The sequence below is a fragment of the Elephas maximus genome, chromosome 15 (assembly GCF_024166365.1).
Source record: "Elephas maximus indicus isolate mEleMax1 chromosome 15, mEleMax1 primary haplotype, whole genome shotgun sequence".
NCBI lineage: Eukaryota > Metazoa > Chordata > Mammalia > Proboscidea > Elephantidae > Elephas > Elephas maximus.
In genome coordinates this window covers 73,475,065-73,487,798 of record NC_064833.1, presented here as the reverse complement: position 1 = coordinate 73,487,798, position 12,734 = coordinate 73,475,065, and the positions used below count along the sequence as shown (strand labels likewise).

General features: G+C 39.4%; 1 protein-coding gene across 1 annotated transcript in view; it reads left to right on the top strand.

Moving 5' to 3' along the window:
- C15H8orf34 (chromosome 15 C8orf34 homolog) overlaps positions 1-12,734 on the top strand; it is a 520,738-nt gene that overhangs the window by 456,972 nt on the left and 51,032 nt on the right. Inside the window, 1 exon segment of the mRNA XM_049853855.1 lies at positions 6,279-6,326. Within this exon segment, the coding sequence (XP_049709812.1) occupies positions 6,279-6,326 (48 nt within the window).

Below are 12,734 nucleotides of genomic sequence, written 5' to 3'. Positions count from 1 at the left end.
AGTCTGTATGCATTTGCCTAAGAATAATTAAACCACCAGTCTTCCTTGAGTCTGACACATAACAACTCCATGTGTGTCAGCGCAGAACTGTGCTCCGTAGGGTTTTCAGTGGATGGTGTTTCAGCAGTAGATTCCCAGGCCTTTCATCCCAGGCACCTCTGGGTAGACGCGAACCTCCTGCCTTGTGGTTAGCAGCTAAGTGTGTTGGCCATTTGCACCATCCATGGACTCCAAGAATTTGTTAGATATTAGTAAAAAATAATACTCATTGATTGAAACAAGATAGGTTGCATGATATAGTGAAAAATACCAGTGGATTCAGGAGAGTTTGGGTCTACTCCTGTCTCTGTCTCTAGGGGATTCTGTCTCACTGAGGATGTTTCCTTACCTGTGAAACAACTACGGGGTGGACAAGAGCCTCCATCTCAAGAGCCATGATCCTGTGTTATGTGTTAAGCAATAATCACATGAGCCTTTTTCTTTTCCTTTTCTGAGATTGTAATATATTTTCCAAATGACGTATAAATCATCTTTATCTCAACTTTGGTTGTATTAAAAATTCATGATAAGTGAAACCACATTTCAGGAAGTACATTTTCTTTCTTTTTTTTTTAAAGACACAGTTTCCATGTGCTCTGCCCTTTCCCTCCTTCACGTGCCCCCGCCTGCCTCTCTTGTATCCCCTTTCCTGTCTTTGTTTTTCAGGGGAAGTTGCATTTTGGCATTTTTGATTCATTTCCAGGTAACTACCAAAATGTTGTTACGTTGTTAGAATGACTTGATATTTAAAATGCCAACTGCTTAAAATTAAGAAACAAACGATACAATTGTGAATCCAGACTTAAATTCATCCACCTATGAGCAGCTGATATTTGACAAAGGCCCACAGTCAGTTAAATGGGGAAAAGACAGTCTCTTTAACAAATGGTGCTGGCATAACTGGATCTCCATCTGCAAAAACATGAAACAAGACCCGTACCTCACACCGTGCACAAAAACTAACTCAAAATGGATCAAAGACCTAAATATAAAATCTAAAATGATAAAGATCATGGAAGAAAAAACAAGAACAATGCTAAGACCCCTAATACATGGCATAAACAGTATACAAAATATTACTAACAATGCACAAACACCAGAAGAGAAACTAGATAACTGGAGCTCCTAAAAATCAAACACACTCATCAAAAGATTTCGCCAAAGAGTAAAAAGACAGCCTACAGACTGGGGAAAAATTTTTGGCTACGACAAATCTGATCGGCATCCAAACTCTAAAATCTATAAGATATTGCAAAAGTTCAAAAACAAAAAGACAAATAACCCAATTAAAAAAGGGGCAAAGGATGTGAACAGGGATTTCACCAAAGAAGACATTCAGCCAGATAACAGATACATGAGGAAATGCTCACGATCATCAGCCATTAGAGAAATGCAAATCAAAACTACAATGAGATACCATCTTACACCAACAAGGCTGGCATGAATCCAAAAAACACAAAATAATAAATGTTGGAGAGGTTGTGGAGAGACTGGAACACTTACACAGTGCTGGTGGGAATGTAGAATGGTATGGCCACTTTGGAAATAGATTTGGCACTTCCTTAAAAAGCTAGAAATAGAAGCACCATATGATCCAGCAGTCCTACACCTTTGAATATATCCTAGAGAAATAAGAGCCGCCACATGAATAGATATGTGCACACCCATGTTCGCTGGAGCACTGTTTACAATAGCAAAAGGATAGAAGCAACCAAGGTGCCCATCAATGGACAAATGGATAAACAAATTATGGTATAATCACACAGTGAAATAGTATGCAATGATAAGGAACAATGATGAATCTTCGAAACATAACATGGATTAATTAGGAAGGCATTATGCTGGGTGAAATTAGTCAGTTGCAAAAGGACAAATATTGTTTGAGATCACTGTTATAAGGACTCAAGAAAAGGTTTAAACACAGAAGAAAACATTCTTTGATGGTTACAAGGTTGGGGAGGGAGGTGGAGGGGTATTCACTAACTAAATAGTAGATAAGAATTAGGTGAAGGGAAGGACAACACACAATACAGGGGAAATCAGCACCACTGGACTAAACCAAAAGCTAAGAAGTTTCCTGAATACAACCAAACACTTCGAGGGACAGAGTAACAGGGGCGGGGATCTGGGGACCATGGTTTCAGGGGACATCTAGGTCAATTGGCATAAAAAAGTTTATTGAGAAAATGTTCTGCATCCCATTTTGGTGGGTGCTGACTGGGGTCTTAAAAGGTAGTGAGCAGCCATCTAAGATGCATCAATTGGTCCCAACCCACCTGGAGCAAAGGAGAATGAAAAACACCAAAGAGACAAGGGAAAATATTACCCCAAGAGACAGAAAGGGCCACATAAACCAGAGACTCTATCAGCCTGAGACCAGAAGAACTAGATGGTGGCCGGCTACCACAAACAGCCCCCTGACAGGAAGCACAACAAAGAGTCCCTGACAGAGCAGGAGAAAAGTGGAGTACCGAACTCAAATTCTAGTAAGAAAACCAGACTTGATGGTCTGACTGAGACTGGAGAGACCCTGGAAGACATGGCTGCTGGGCTCTCTGTTAGCCCAAAACTAAAACCATTCCTAGAGCCAACTTTTCAGACTAAGATTAGACTGGACTATAAGACATAAAATGATACTCATGAAGAGTGTGCTTCTTAGCTTAAGTAGATACACGAGACTAAATGGGCAGCTCCTATCCAGAGGCGAGATGAGAAGGCAGAAAGGGACAGGAGCTGGTTGAATGGACACAGGAAATTTGGGGTGAAAAGGAGGAGTGTGCTGTCACATTATAGGAAGAGCAACTAGGGTCACGTAACAATGTGTGCATAAATCTTTGTATGAGAAACTAACTTGAACTGTAAACTTTCACTTATAGCACAATAAAAAAAGAAATTAATAGCTCAGTGCTTTGAAAGTGATTTTATTTTAACACCACCAGTGGGGAAAAGAGGGAGGTTAGCATCTCAGTAGTCCCATGTTGGAAATGGGGAGCCCGAGACAGACATATTGAATCAAGGCTCTTGATTGAGGCTGTCCCTTCTCAACCCTAAAATCAAAGAGCCTGATGTTTTGTTTTTTGCTTTGTCCACTTGGCCCTGTGCCTTGTTTGTAATCCTTTCTGCAAAGTGTTTATTTCTTCTGTATTTTCCTTCTTGAATCTTTTTACTTCATGCTCCTCATTCATTGGTGTCAACCATGTCAGTGATTTATGAATGTCAGTTGCAGCCAAACTCCAGTCTGTGTGGCCTTTGAACAAAATGATGTGTGGGTTTTGCCTTTTTTATGGGTAGATGTTAAAAAAGACCTGGCACTGTGGAAAGAAGCAGCACTGTGTCAAGAAGGCAGCAGTTACACACAGTACTTTAGTTACATCCAATTATAGGGTTACTATGAGTTGGAATCAACTTGGTGGCAACGGGTCTGGTCTGGGTCTGGATCGTCAAGAAAACATTCAGTCATCACCAGGCCTTAGCATAAGACCGTGAGTGTCCAGCTAAGTTGGGAACACCATTGCAGTCCAGCTCCAAGGAGAGGAAATCAGGCTCTTCATCGAATGCTGGGGACTGATCTCCAACATCCCCACTGTTAGATCTCAGATGCTCGGAGCCCAGCCAGGCAGTCCTCAGTGGCTGGCAGCTAAAAAAGTAGACCTATAGCTGCGAGCAGTTTACCACTTTGTTCTCTTACCCCCAAAAACCTAGCAGAGAGGAAGGGATTACTAGCATTCCACCAACGAACCAAACTGGAAGAGCTCATAGCACTTCTTCTGAACCCACTGTACAGAAGAAGAGAGAGAATGTAACAAGTTCCCTTAAAAAAAAAATCAAAACACAGTTTACCTGAAGTAAGCTTGCAGCTCACTCTGTGTGCTTTGAGCTAAATTCCTCATAGTCTGGGGGATTTATATGGATTGGAGTTTCCCAAATAATTCAATAATTTAAGTAAATCAATAATTTATCTGTTGAAAATCCCATAAGCTTGGAAATATTTAAACCACGACATACTATTTTTTCACTAGTAGAAATCCTGACTTGGGAGGAAATGTTACCATCTTTGTGGTTTGACCTATAATTTAAAAGTTTTCAGGGATCCAAAAAAAAAAAAAAACCTGTTGTTGTTGTAGGGTAAAAACATCACAAGCTTTAGTAAAACAAAAAGAAAGTTGTATTCGGCATATATTCAAAAAGGCGAAAGTGGGAAGCAGACAAGCATACTGCCAGAGCCATGTCTGCCCAAGTCCAAGGAAATACTACAGAATAAACAAAAGTGAGAAAACGAATACACAGGCTGCCACAGCGGTGTCTGTCTGAGTCCAAGGAATATTACAGAATAGCCAAGAAGGGGAAAACAGACAAACATGCTGCCACAGCCATGTCTGCCCATGTCCGAGGAACGTTATAGAACCATCAGTACATATTAATGTTACAAATGGGCAAAGCCATTGAAAGCCTCATCTTTTCACAGATTGGTTAGAAACTGTGATCCTACATTTCGAATTGTCTTTCTTAATAATCACTGGTACAGGTTTCAGTAAGGACAGTTAGGAGGGTCTTCATTGGTCCAACAAATTTTCCATTCGTTAAATGCTAACAGAAGACGATAAGAGTGGAAAGTCTCTCCTGTTCTGTTTGACTGCTTATGTGAAAGATTCCCTAAAAGATATTTTCCAAGATTATCCTAGCTATTACTGTCTTTATACCTCAGAGCCCAGTTGATGTGTCCTTGTGAGTTCTTGTGAGCCCAGCTCCAGCTGGGTCACATTCCCTATGCTCAAGGAAAGGGAATAAAGATTCCAATATTATTTCCTAAATCACCGCGGGGTCAATTCCGACTCGTAGTGACCCTATAGGACAGAGTAGAACCACCCCATAGGGTTTCCAAGGAGCGGCTGATGGCTTTGAACAGCCGACCTCTTGGTTAACAGCCCAACACTTAACCACTGATGCCACCAAAAATAGCAGCATTTTATTCCTAGTTTAATTTTTTTCTTTCTTCAAAATGCCTTGGCGTGTACATAACATTCTTTAAAGTGAATTTGGTGTTTCATGATTTTTAAATTTTCATTTCAAAGAGATAAAAAAAAAAATTTTTTTTTTTTTTTTTATAAAACCGGAATCCAGTTCCAGCAGTGCTTGCCTACCTCCTTGACGTGAAGCCTTTAACTCAGCCACTCCTTACTCCAACTTCCTTATCTATCACATTGGCCTGAGGATGTCTTACACTCAGGTTGTAGTGAAAAACCAATAAAGTAAGACAATTTAAGTAATAAACCATACCCGTTGCCATGGAGTCAAACCACCCTATAGGACAGAGTAGAACTGCCCCATGTAGTTTCCAAGGAATGCCTGGTGGATTTGAACTGCAGAGCTTTTGGTTAGCAGCCTTAGCTCCTAACCACTACACCACCAGTCTTTCCAATATAAGTGATGGTCCTTGACAATTTAAAAAACAAAAGAACTTTATAGAAACATGTGTAAGCTAAATTTACATTTACTTGGTTACTTTTCAAAACCCATTATGGTTTCCTAGAATTTGTTTTAACTTTTAAAACAGGTACCATTTCATGATATCTCAGAATTTATTTCCAAATGTAGGGTAAAATGTAGTGTGAAAATATAACTTGTCTTCACTAACAAGTTGTTTGACAATGTTGACAAACATTCATTTATATGAGTTTAGGACCTATGTTTAATTTGATGTTTATTTCGATTTAAATTTCAGTGATTAATAGCACTCAATGAAGTACTGGTAAAAGGCACAAATAATGAAGAATTTTTTATTACATACAAGTAAGGTGAACTAGACTGGATATAAATATTTAGAAAAGGGCAAGTTAGTGACCTGTTATCTTTCCACAAAATATTTGAAGTGCGTATCTTAGATTCACAGAAATTTATACAACACAAAATTCGTCCCTATTTTTTTCTAATCTGACTTAGAAACATATTTATAAAATTAATAACGGAAAATGTTATACAATTCATATAGCATTCTGTCCTAAGATTTAGTTAGTTACTCTAGGTGGTTATTCATTTATATGAACTAAATCCACTTAAAAGATAAATTGTTGCCTTGAAAGCATTAATATTTCCTCCAAAGAGTAAGGAGTTGCCAAACTGATAAACTCACAAGTATCAAGTGGGAGGGTATGGGAATAGTCTACTATCCGTGACTCTGCTTTCTTTCATTCTTATCCTCTCCTCCTCCTGACTTTTCCTCTCTTCCTCTTTGTCTCTAGGGAGAAGCTTCCAGTGGGGGACAGTCATTGAAAAACTACATGGAAGAAGTGAGTTTCAAGTTGGCCTAGTAATATAGTCTGTTACAAAGGATGAAACACTTACCTGGGCTTTCTCCATCTGCCTGCAGGGTTTCCAATCTATATATGTTCACTGGCTGTGCCCATACAATATAATAAATAATGCATTACCAAAGAGTTCTTTTCCTTATTGATACAGAGATACCATGTATCAATTCAGTCGTCATGAAAATGAAGGTAAAACTGTATTAACCTAGTTCTAGTCCTTGTGAATATTCATTCACAAACACTTGTTGATATCCTCATCAATAATGGACATATGCTTTATTTTTAACACACACACACAAAAGAGATATGACCACTGCCCTTATGAAATGAACAATTTATACTAGAATGACACCCATTCATGTGACAAATGCTTATAGAAGGATGTTATTTATGCAGCCATTATATAAAGTGCTATCCTGGCAATTAAAATGATTTGTAGGTTATTGTTAAAAAAAAAAAAAAAAAACTTTTAGACTCCTAGACTTATTTTGAGATATGCAAGGATGCTCTGTGTCATAGGGTGTGTTTTTGGACTGTCTGCAGGCTGCATTTGGGGCTTCTTAGATAAGTAGTAGATGGAGTCCATAAAATGTGGTCTAAAGTGAAACCACAGCGGTCACTAAATGAGCCATCTAGATCTGCTGCAGGTGAAGGCAATTGGGGAATCAGTTCGGTGAGGATGTCACAACTGTGTTAAATATTTGGTTTACATATTACTTCTCAGCAGGGCGGAATCTGTTTCTCTAAATATTTCATTTTTGCATGCTTGAATCCATTAAAAAAAAAAACATTATGGGTGGCCTGCTCAACCCTTTAAAGGCTGAATTTTGAGGGGCAAGTTTTTGGTGATGCCATGTTTTTTCACTAATGGAACAGATGCTGAATCATTGTTTGTTGGTAGTTTTTTATTATTTGAAAAAATGGAGTGCCAATTGCAAGCAGGCCATATCAATCCTGTTTTCCATGAAGTACGTCACACAAGTGGTACATGTACATATCAGTCCCGTGGCTCAGGAAGTGCATCGCAAACTGTTTTCACCCCCGAAATAACTCATATACTTGAATATTTCCAAATGCGGGTAACCATACCTTACCAGTAACAAAAAGGAAACAGTAAATATACTTGCAAGCCTTATTTTACTGTATAGAAGCCAAAAGAGACACAGTCACCCCACCAGGAGCAATCTCTCGTACAGCTGGCTCTCCCCCTCCAATGTGGCGCAGACCAAGTTCCTCGTTTTTCAGGCAGTTGCACCACTATCCCCCACCACGCCAGAATGTACTAACGTGGCTCAAATGCCTGCTAACAAACCTCCAGGGGCAGAAAATATAGCAGGAACATGGATGTGCCAATAAAACATGATTAATGTACTATATAATCGATACCTTTTTCAGAGCAGTGAACTGGTACTTAAACTTGCATTTGCTTTCAAATGTCTCTTGGAGGGGAAAATCAGAGTACTTAATGTCCCTTCAAGTCTCTAACACCTCTGGTTTACATGCCTCTTTGGAGGTGGTTGAAGCCTTGGCAAAGGCACGTGGAGAAGGGGTGACAAAAGGAGAGAAAGGAAATAATTAGGTCCATGCTCTGAGTTCAGGTTAGGAAAGTCAAAAAATAAGGAACAAAAGTTAGAGGGTTAGAGCACCAACCCTAAATTTCAATTTATGAATTTGATGCAGAAAGTCACTAGAATGCTAGAATTAAAGAAGTGCCATCCAAGGAACCAAACCAAACCCAGTGCCGTCGAGTCGATTCCGACTCATAGCGACCCTATAGGACAGAGTAGAACTGCCCCATAGAGTTTCCAAGGAGCGCCTGGCGGATTCGAACTGCCGACACTTTGGTGAGCAGCCGTAGCACTTAACCACTATGCCACCAGGGTTTCCCATCCAAGGAAAGCAAGACACTATTTCCAAGATGTACACTGTTTCTGAGGTGTAAATTCTCCCTTTAGGATTTGGTGGTTTCCCAAGTTCTTGGCTCAGCATTCCCAAGTAGTGGTGGCACTGGAGATGGAGGGCCACCTGCACCAAAGGTTACCTGATGCACCCTTGTAATGTGTCCTGCATAGGTCTAACACTGGAGGAAGGGGAGCACTGAGGTGCTGATACAGAAAAAGAGCTGCATGCAGACTATAGAACTTTTAGAATAAGTCTTGTTCTAATTTACATTTCGTATCAAAGAAAAATGATTCCTACTCTCTCTGTCATTATGGGATGTGCCATCTAAATGTTCATGTTGTACACAGTCGTAAATGTTTAATGGAGCAAGAAGATGTTCCCAGGTGCTTGAAGGGCTTTGTTGCTCAGTGTGGTCCTCAGACCAGTAGCATTGGCGTTGCCTGGGGGCTTGTTAAGAATGCAGTCTCGGGCCTCACCCCAGAACCAAAGAATCAGAATGTGATTTTTAACAATATCCTCATGTGATTCATAAGCTCCTTAAAGTATGAGAAGCACTGACCTAAACTGTCTTTCCCCATATTTCTAGAAAAATCATGCAAAATTCCAAAATTTTATCTAATATAGGTAAAGAGGGAACCTCTCTTAGTAACTGTATGAGTTTTGTTAATTTATCTACTTGAAGCATATATATGTATATTTTTTAATTTACTGGGGATATAAAATCTCTCCATTTTATGAGATTCATTACTGACATTTGGTTTGAATTTTATGAGTACGTGTGAACTGCCTGAAGTAAGCCTTGCTTTCCTTAGAGCTTCAGCCTCACAGCATATTTCCATCTAATATTGGTTGATATTTAGATTTTAGCTCTTTCTTAAACCATAAAGTATCACTATAAATATGGCCTTAATTAGTGACCCTATTAGTAGTTGTTTCCCTCTGCAGACGTTAATCCATTTGGCCCCTAAGACATATGTATTCATACTTTGCTCTGTTGAGCACTTTTTCACAATGAGAGCCATAGGATGACAGACAGGCTTTCGGTTTCTTCTCACTTTTGCTCTTACTTCACTTTCATGATCTTTCTTCCAGTTAGCAGAATCAGTAAACAATAAAGAACAGTATTTATAAATGTTAGGAGCACTGAAGTTACAACTGAGCTAGCAAACATTTTCTTTTATTTAGTATACACTAAAACTCAAATAAACCATCCTGTTTACATTTTTAATATATTTAACATTTTTTGCTAAAGCTTGGACAACTGCAGAGCAAAGTCTCTTCTGCTTTTTTTTTTTTTAAATGTAGTCTTAGAATTAGAGAGAACCATAACCACATGAAGTTAGACAATTTTTGCATGGACCTAAAACAAAACTAAAGCAATGATACGGTCTCCTCTAAAATGGAACTTTATGTTTTCTACTTTTTAATTTTTTTCCCCCAAATAGGATCTGTATATGTGACCAAATAAGAAATGAAATAGTCATGACAGTCTACCTTTTCTAAAAGGACCCCTGGTGGTGCAATGGTTAAGCACTTGGCTGCTAACTGAAAGGTTGGTGGTTCAGATCACTAGCAGCTGTGCAGCAGAAAATACCCGTCAATTTGCTCCTGTAAAGATTACAGCCTCGCAAACCCTATCAAGCAGTTCTGCCCTGTCCTGTAGGGTCACTATAAGTCAGATTGAAATCAAAGGCACGCAACAACCTTTTCTAACCTCAAAACAGTTCTGATAGTTTAAAAAAAAAAAAAACACGCGCTCTTTAGATGTAAGGCACTGGATAACTCAAAGTAGGAATAAAAGTTTCACGTTGTGGAAATTTTCACTTTTAGAATCATAACATTAATGCTCATTCAAAAATTATAATTTAAATCAGTTTATCAAAACTAGGTACTTCCAAAGCTCTATTGCCATACATTTTCTAGAGAAACAGATTGGTATGGGTTGAATTATATCTCCCAGAAGGAATTATTGAAGCCCTGACCCCTGGTATTTGTGGATAGGACCTTGTTTGGAAATAGGGTCTTCAAAGTTGTTATCAGTTAACATGAGAGCATACTGGAGTAGGGTGGGTCCTAATCCTGTTGGAGTGGTGTCATTATAAAAGAGAAGAGACACAGAGAAAACAGCCATGTGATGATGCACCTACACACCAAGGAACACCTGGGGTATCAGAGGCTGAGAGAGATAAAAACGATCTTCCTCTACAGCCCTCAGAGAGCACATGGCCCTGCCAATACCCTGAATTCAGACTGCTAGCCTCCAGAAACATGAAACAATACATTTCTATTATTTAAAGTCACCTAGTCTGTGGTGTTTTGTTGCAACAGTCTAGGAGACCAATGTGCTAATTCATTTAAAGTATCACATTTCCCAGAAAAATACCTAGGAGACAGCATAGTATAATGGTTGAGCTAAATTGCTAGGGGTCAAATATTGACTTTTCACTTATTAGCCTGAATTAACATCCTTTCAGTATCTCAGTTTTCTTTATCTATAAAGCGAGTATAATAATGGTACTTACTTCATAGGATTATGATTAAGATGAATGAAAGTGCTTAGAACAGCCTCTGGCCTATTAGAAAATACTATATAGTTGTTTAGTAAAGTTGAAAATGATTAATGTAAGGAATGTCTTGTTTTTGTTGTTGTTAGCTGCTATGGAGTAGGCCTGCAACTCATGACAACCCCGTGTGTTACAAAATAGAAATACTCCACAGGGTTTTCTTGGTGTAACCTTTATGGAAGAACATCACCAGGCCTTTTCTTCTGTGGAGCAGCTGAGTGGGTTCAAACCACCTACCTTTCAGTTAGCAGCCCACCACAAACCACTTGCACTACCCAGGCTCCACAGGAACATCTTAGACATGTTAATCTAGATGTTACTATTTTTGTTGTTGTTTTTATGTTTTTTTTTTCTTTTTGCTGCCTTAATGCAAAACTGGGAAGAAGATCCACAACAAGACTTGCTACTCAGTGATACCAAACTGATGCTGACTTTTCCTCTAATCACTAGTGACATGTGGTCATTTAAATGCTTATTCATAAGTATTATAAACTAAAATGGTTGAGAAGTTATAAAGGGCCAAAGACTGAAGTTAATGATTTTTATGGTTTCGTTAGAGCAGTTTTGAACAGTTCCTCACAACTTTAGGAAGAGAACTGGTGAAGGCCGGAGACAACTTACTCAGGAATGAGAACTAACTCAAGGTGTTAAGTGGCAGCTTCACAGTCTCCAAGAGTGTCAGACAGGAAAGCAGCACACTGAGCAGACAGGACTTTTTTTTAATCTGTTAAGGTTGGTTTTGCCAGCGATACCATCTGAACTGAAAAGAGGTCCAATTTGATGCAACAAATGTCTTAGAATGACGTTTCAGCCAAATTTTGATTTGTCTTGTTTCTCCTGTATTGTATTCTGTGATGTCTATGGTGGTGAAGTTCTAACTATATTTCAGATGAAGAGTGCAAGACATCATCCTATAACACATAAGAGATAAGTTACTTTTTGTATCATCCACAGGGTGTACTTCTTAAAAATTGCAATAACTTTTTTTTTTATTAACTTTTATTAAGCTTCAAGTGAACGTTTACAAATCCAATCAGTCTGTCACATATATGTTTACATACATCTTACTCCCTACTCCCACCTGCTCTTCCCCTATTGAGTCAGCCCTTTCAGTCTCTCCTTTCGTGACAATTTTGCCAGCTTCCCTCTCTCTCTATCCTCCCATCCCCCCTCCAGACAAGAGCTGCCAACACACTCTCAAGTATCGACCTGATATAATTAGTTCTCTCTTCATCAGCATCTCTCTCCCACCCACTGACCAGTCCCTTTCATGTCTGATGAGTTGTCTTCGGGGATGGTTCCTGTCCTGTGCCAACAGAAGGTCTGGGGAGCATGGCCGCCGGGATTCCTCTAGTCTCGGTTAGACCATTAAGTATGGTCTTTTTATGAGAATTTGGAGTCTGCATCTCATTGATCTCCTGTTCCCTCAGGAGTTCTCTGCTGTGCTCCCCGTCAGGGCAGTCATCGATTGTGGCTGGGCACCAACTAGTTCTTCTGGTCTCAGGATGATGTAGGTCTCTGGTTCATGTGGCCCTTTCTGTCTCTTGGGCTCCTAGTTGTCGAGTGACCTTGGTGTTCTTCCTTTTCCTTTGCTCCAGGTGGGTTGAGACCAATTGATGCATCTTAGATGGCCGCTTGTTAGCATTTAAGACCCCAGACGCCATATTTCAAAGTGGGATGCAGAATGTTTTCATACTAGAATTATTTTGACAATTGACTTAGAAGTCCCCTCAAACCATGTTCCCCAGACCCCCGCCCCTGCTCCGCTGACCTTTGAAGCATTCATTTTATCCCGGAAACTTCTTTGCTTTTGGTCCAGTCCAATTGAGCTGACCTTCCATGTATTGAGTGTTGTCTTTCCCTTCACCCAAACCAGTTCTTATCTACTGATTAATCAATAAAAAAAACCTCTCCCTCCCTCCCT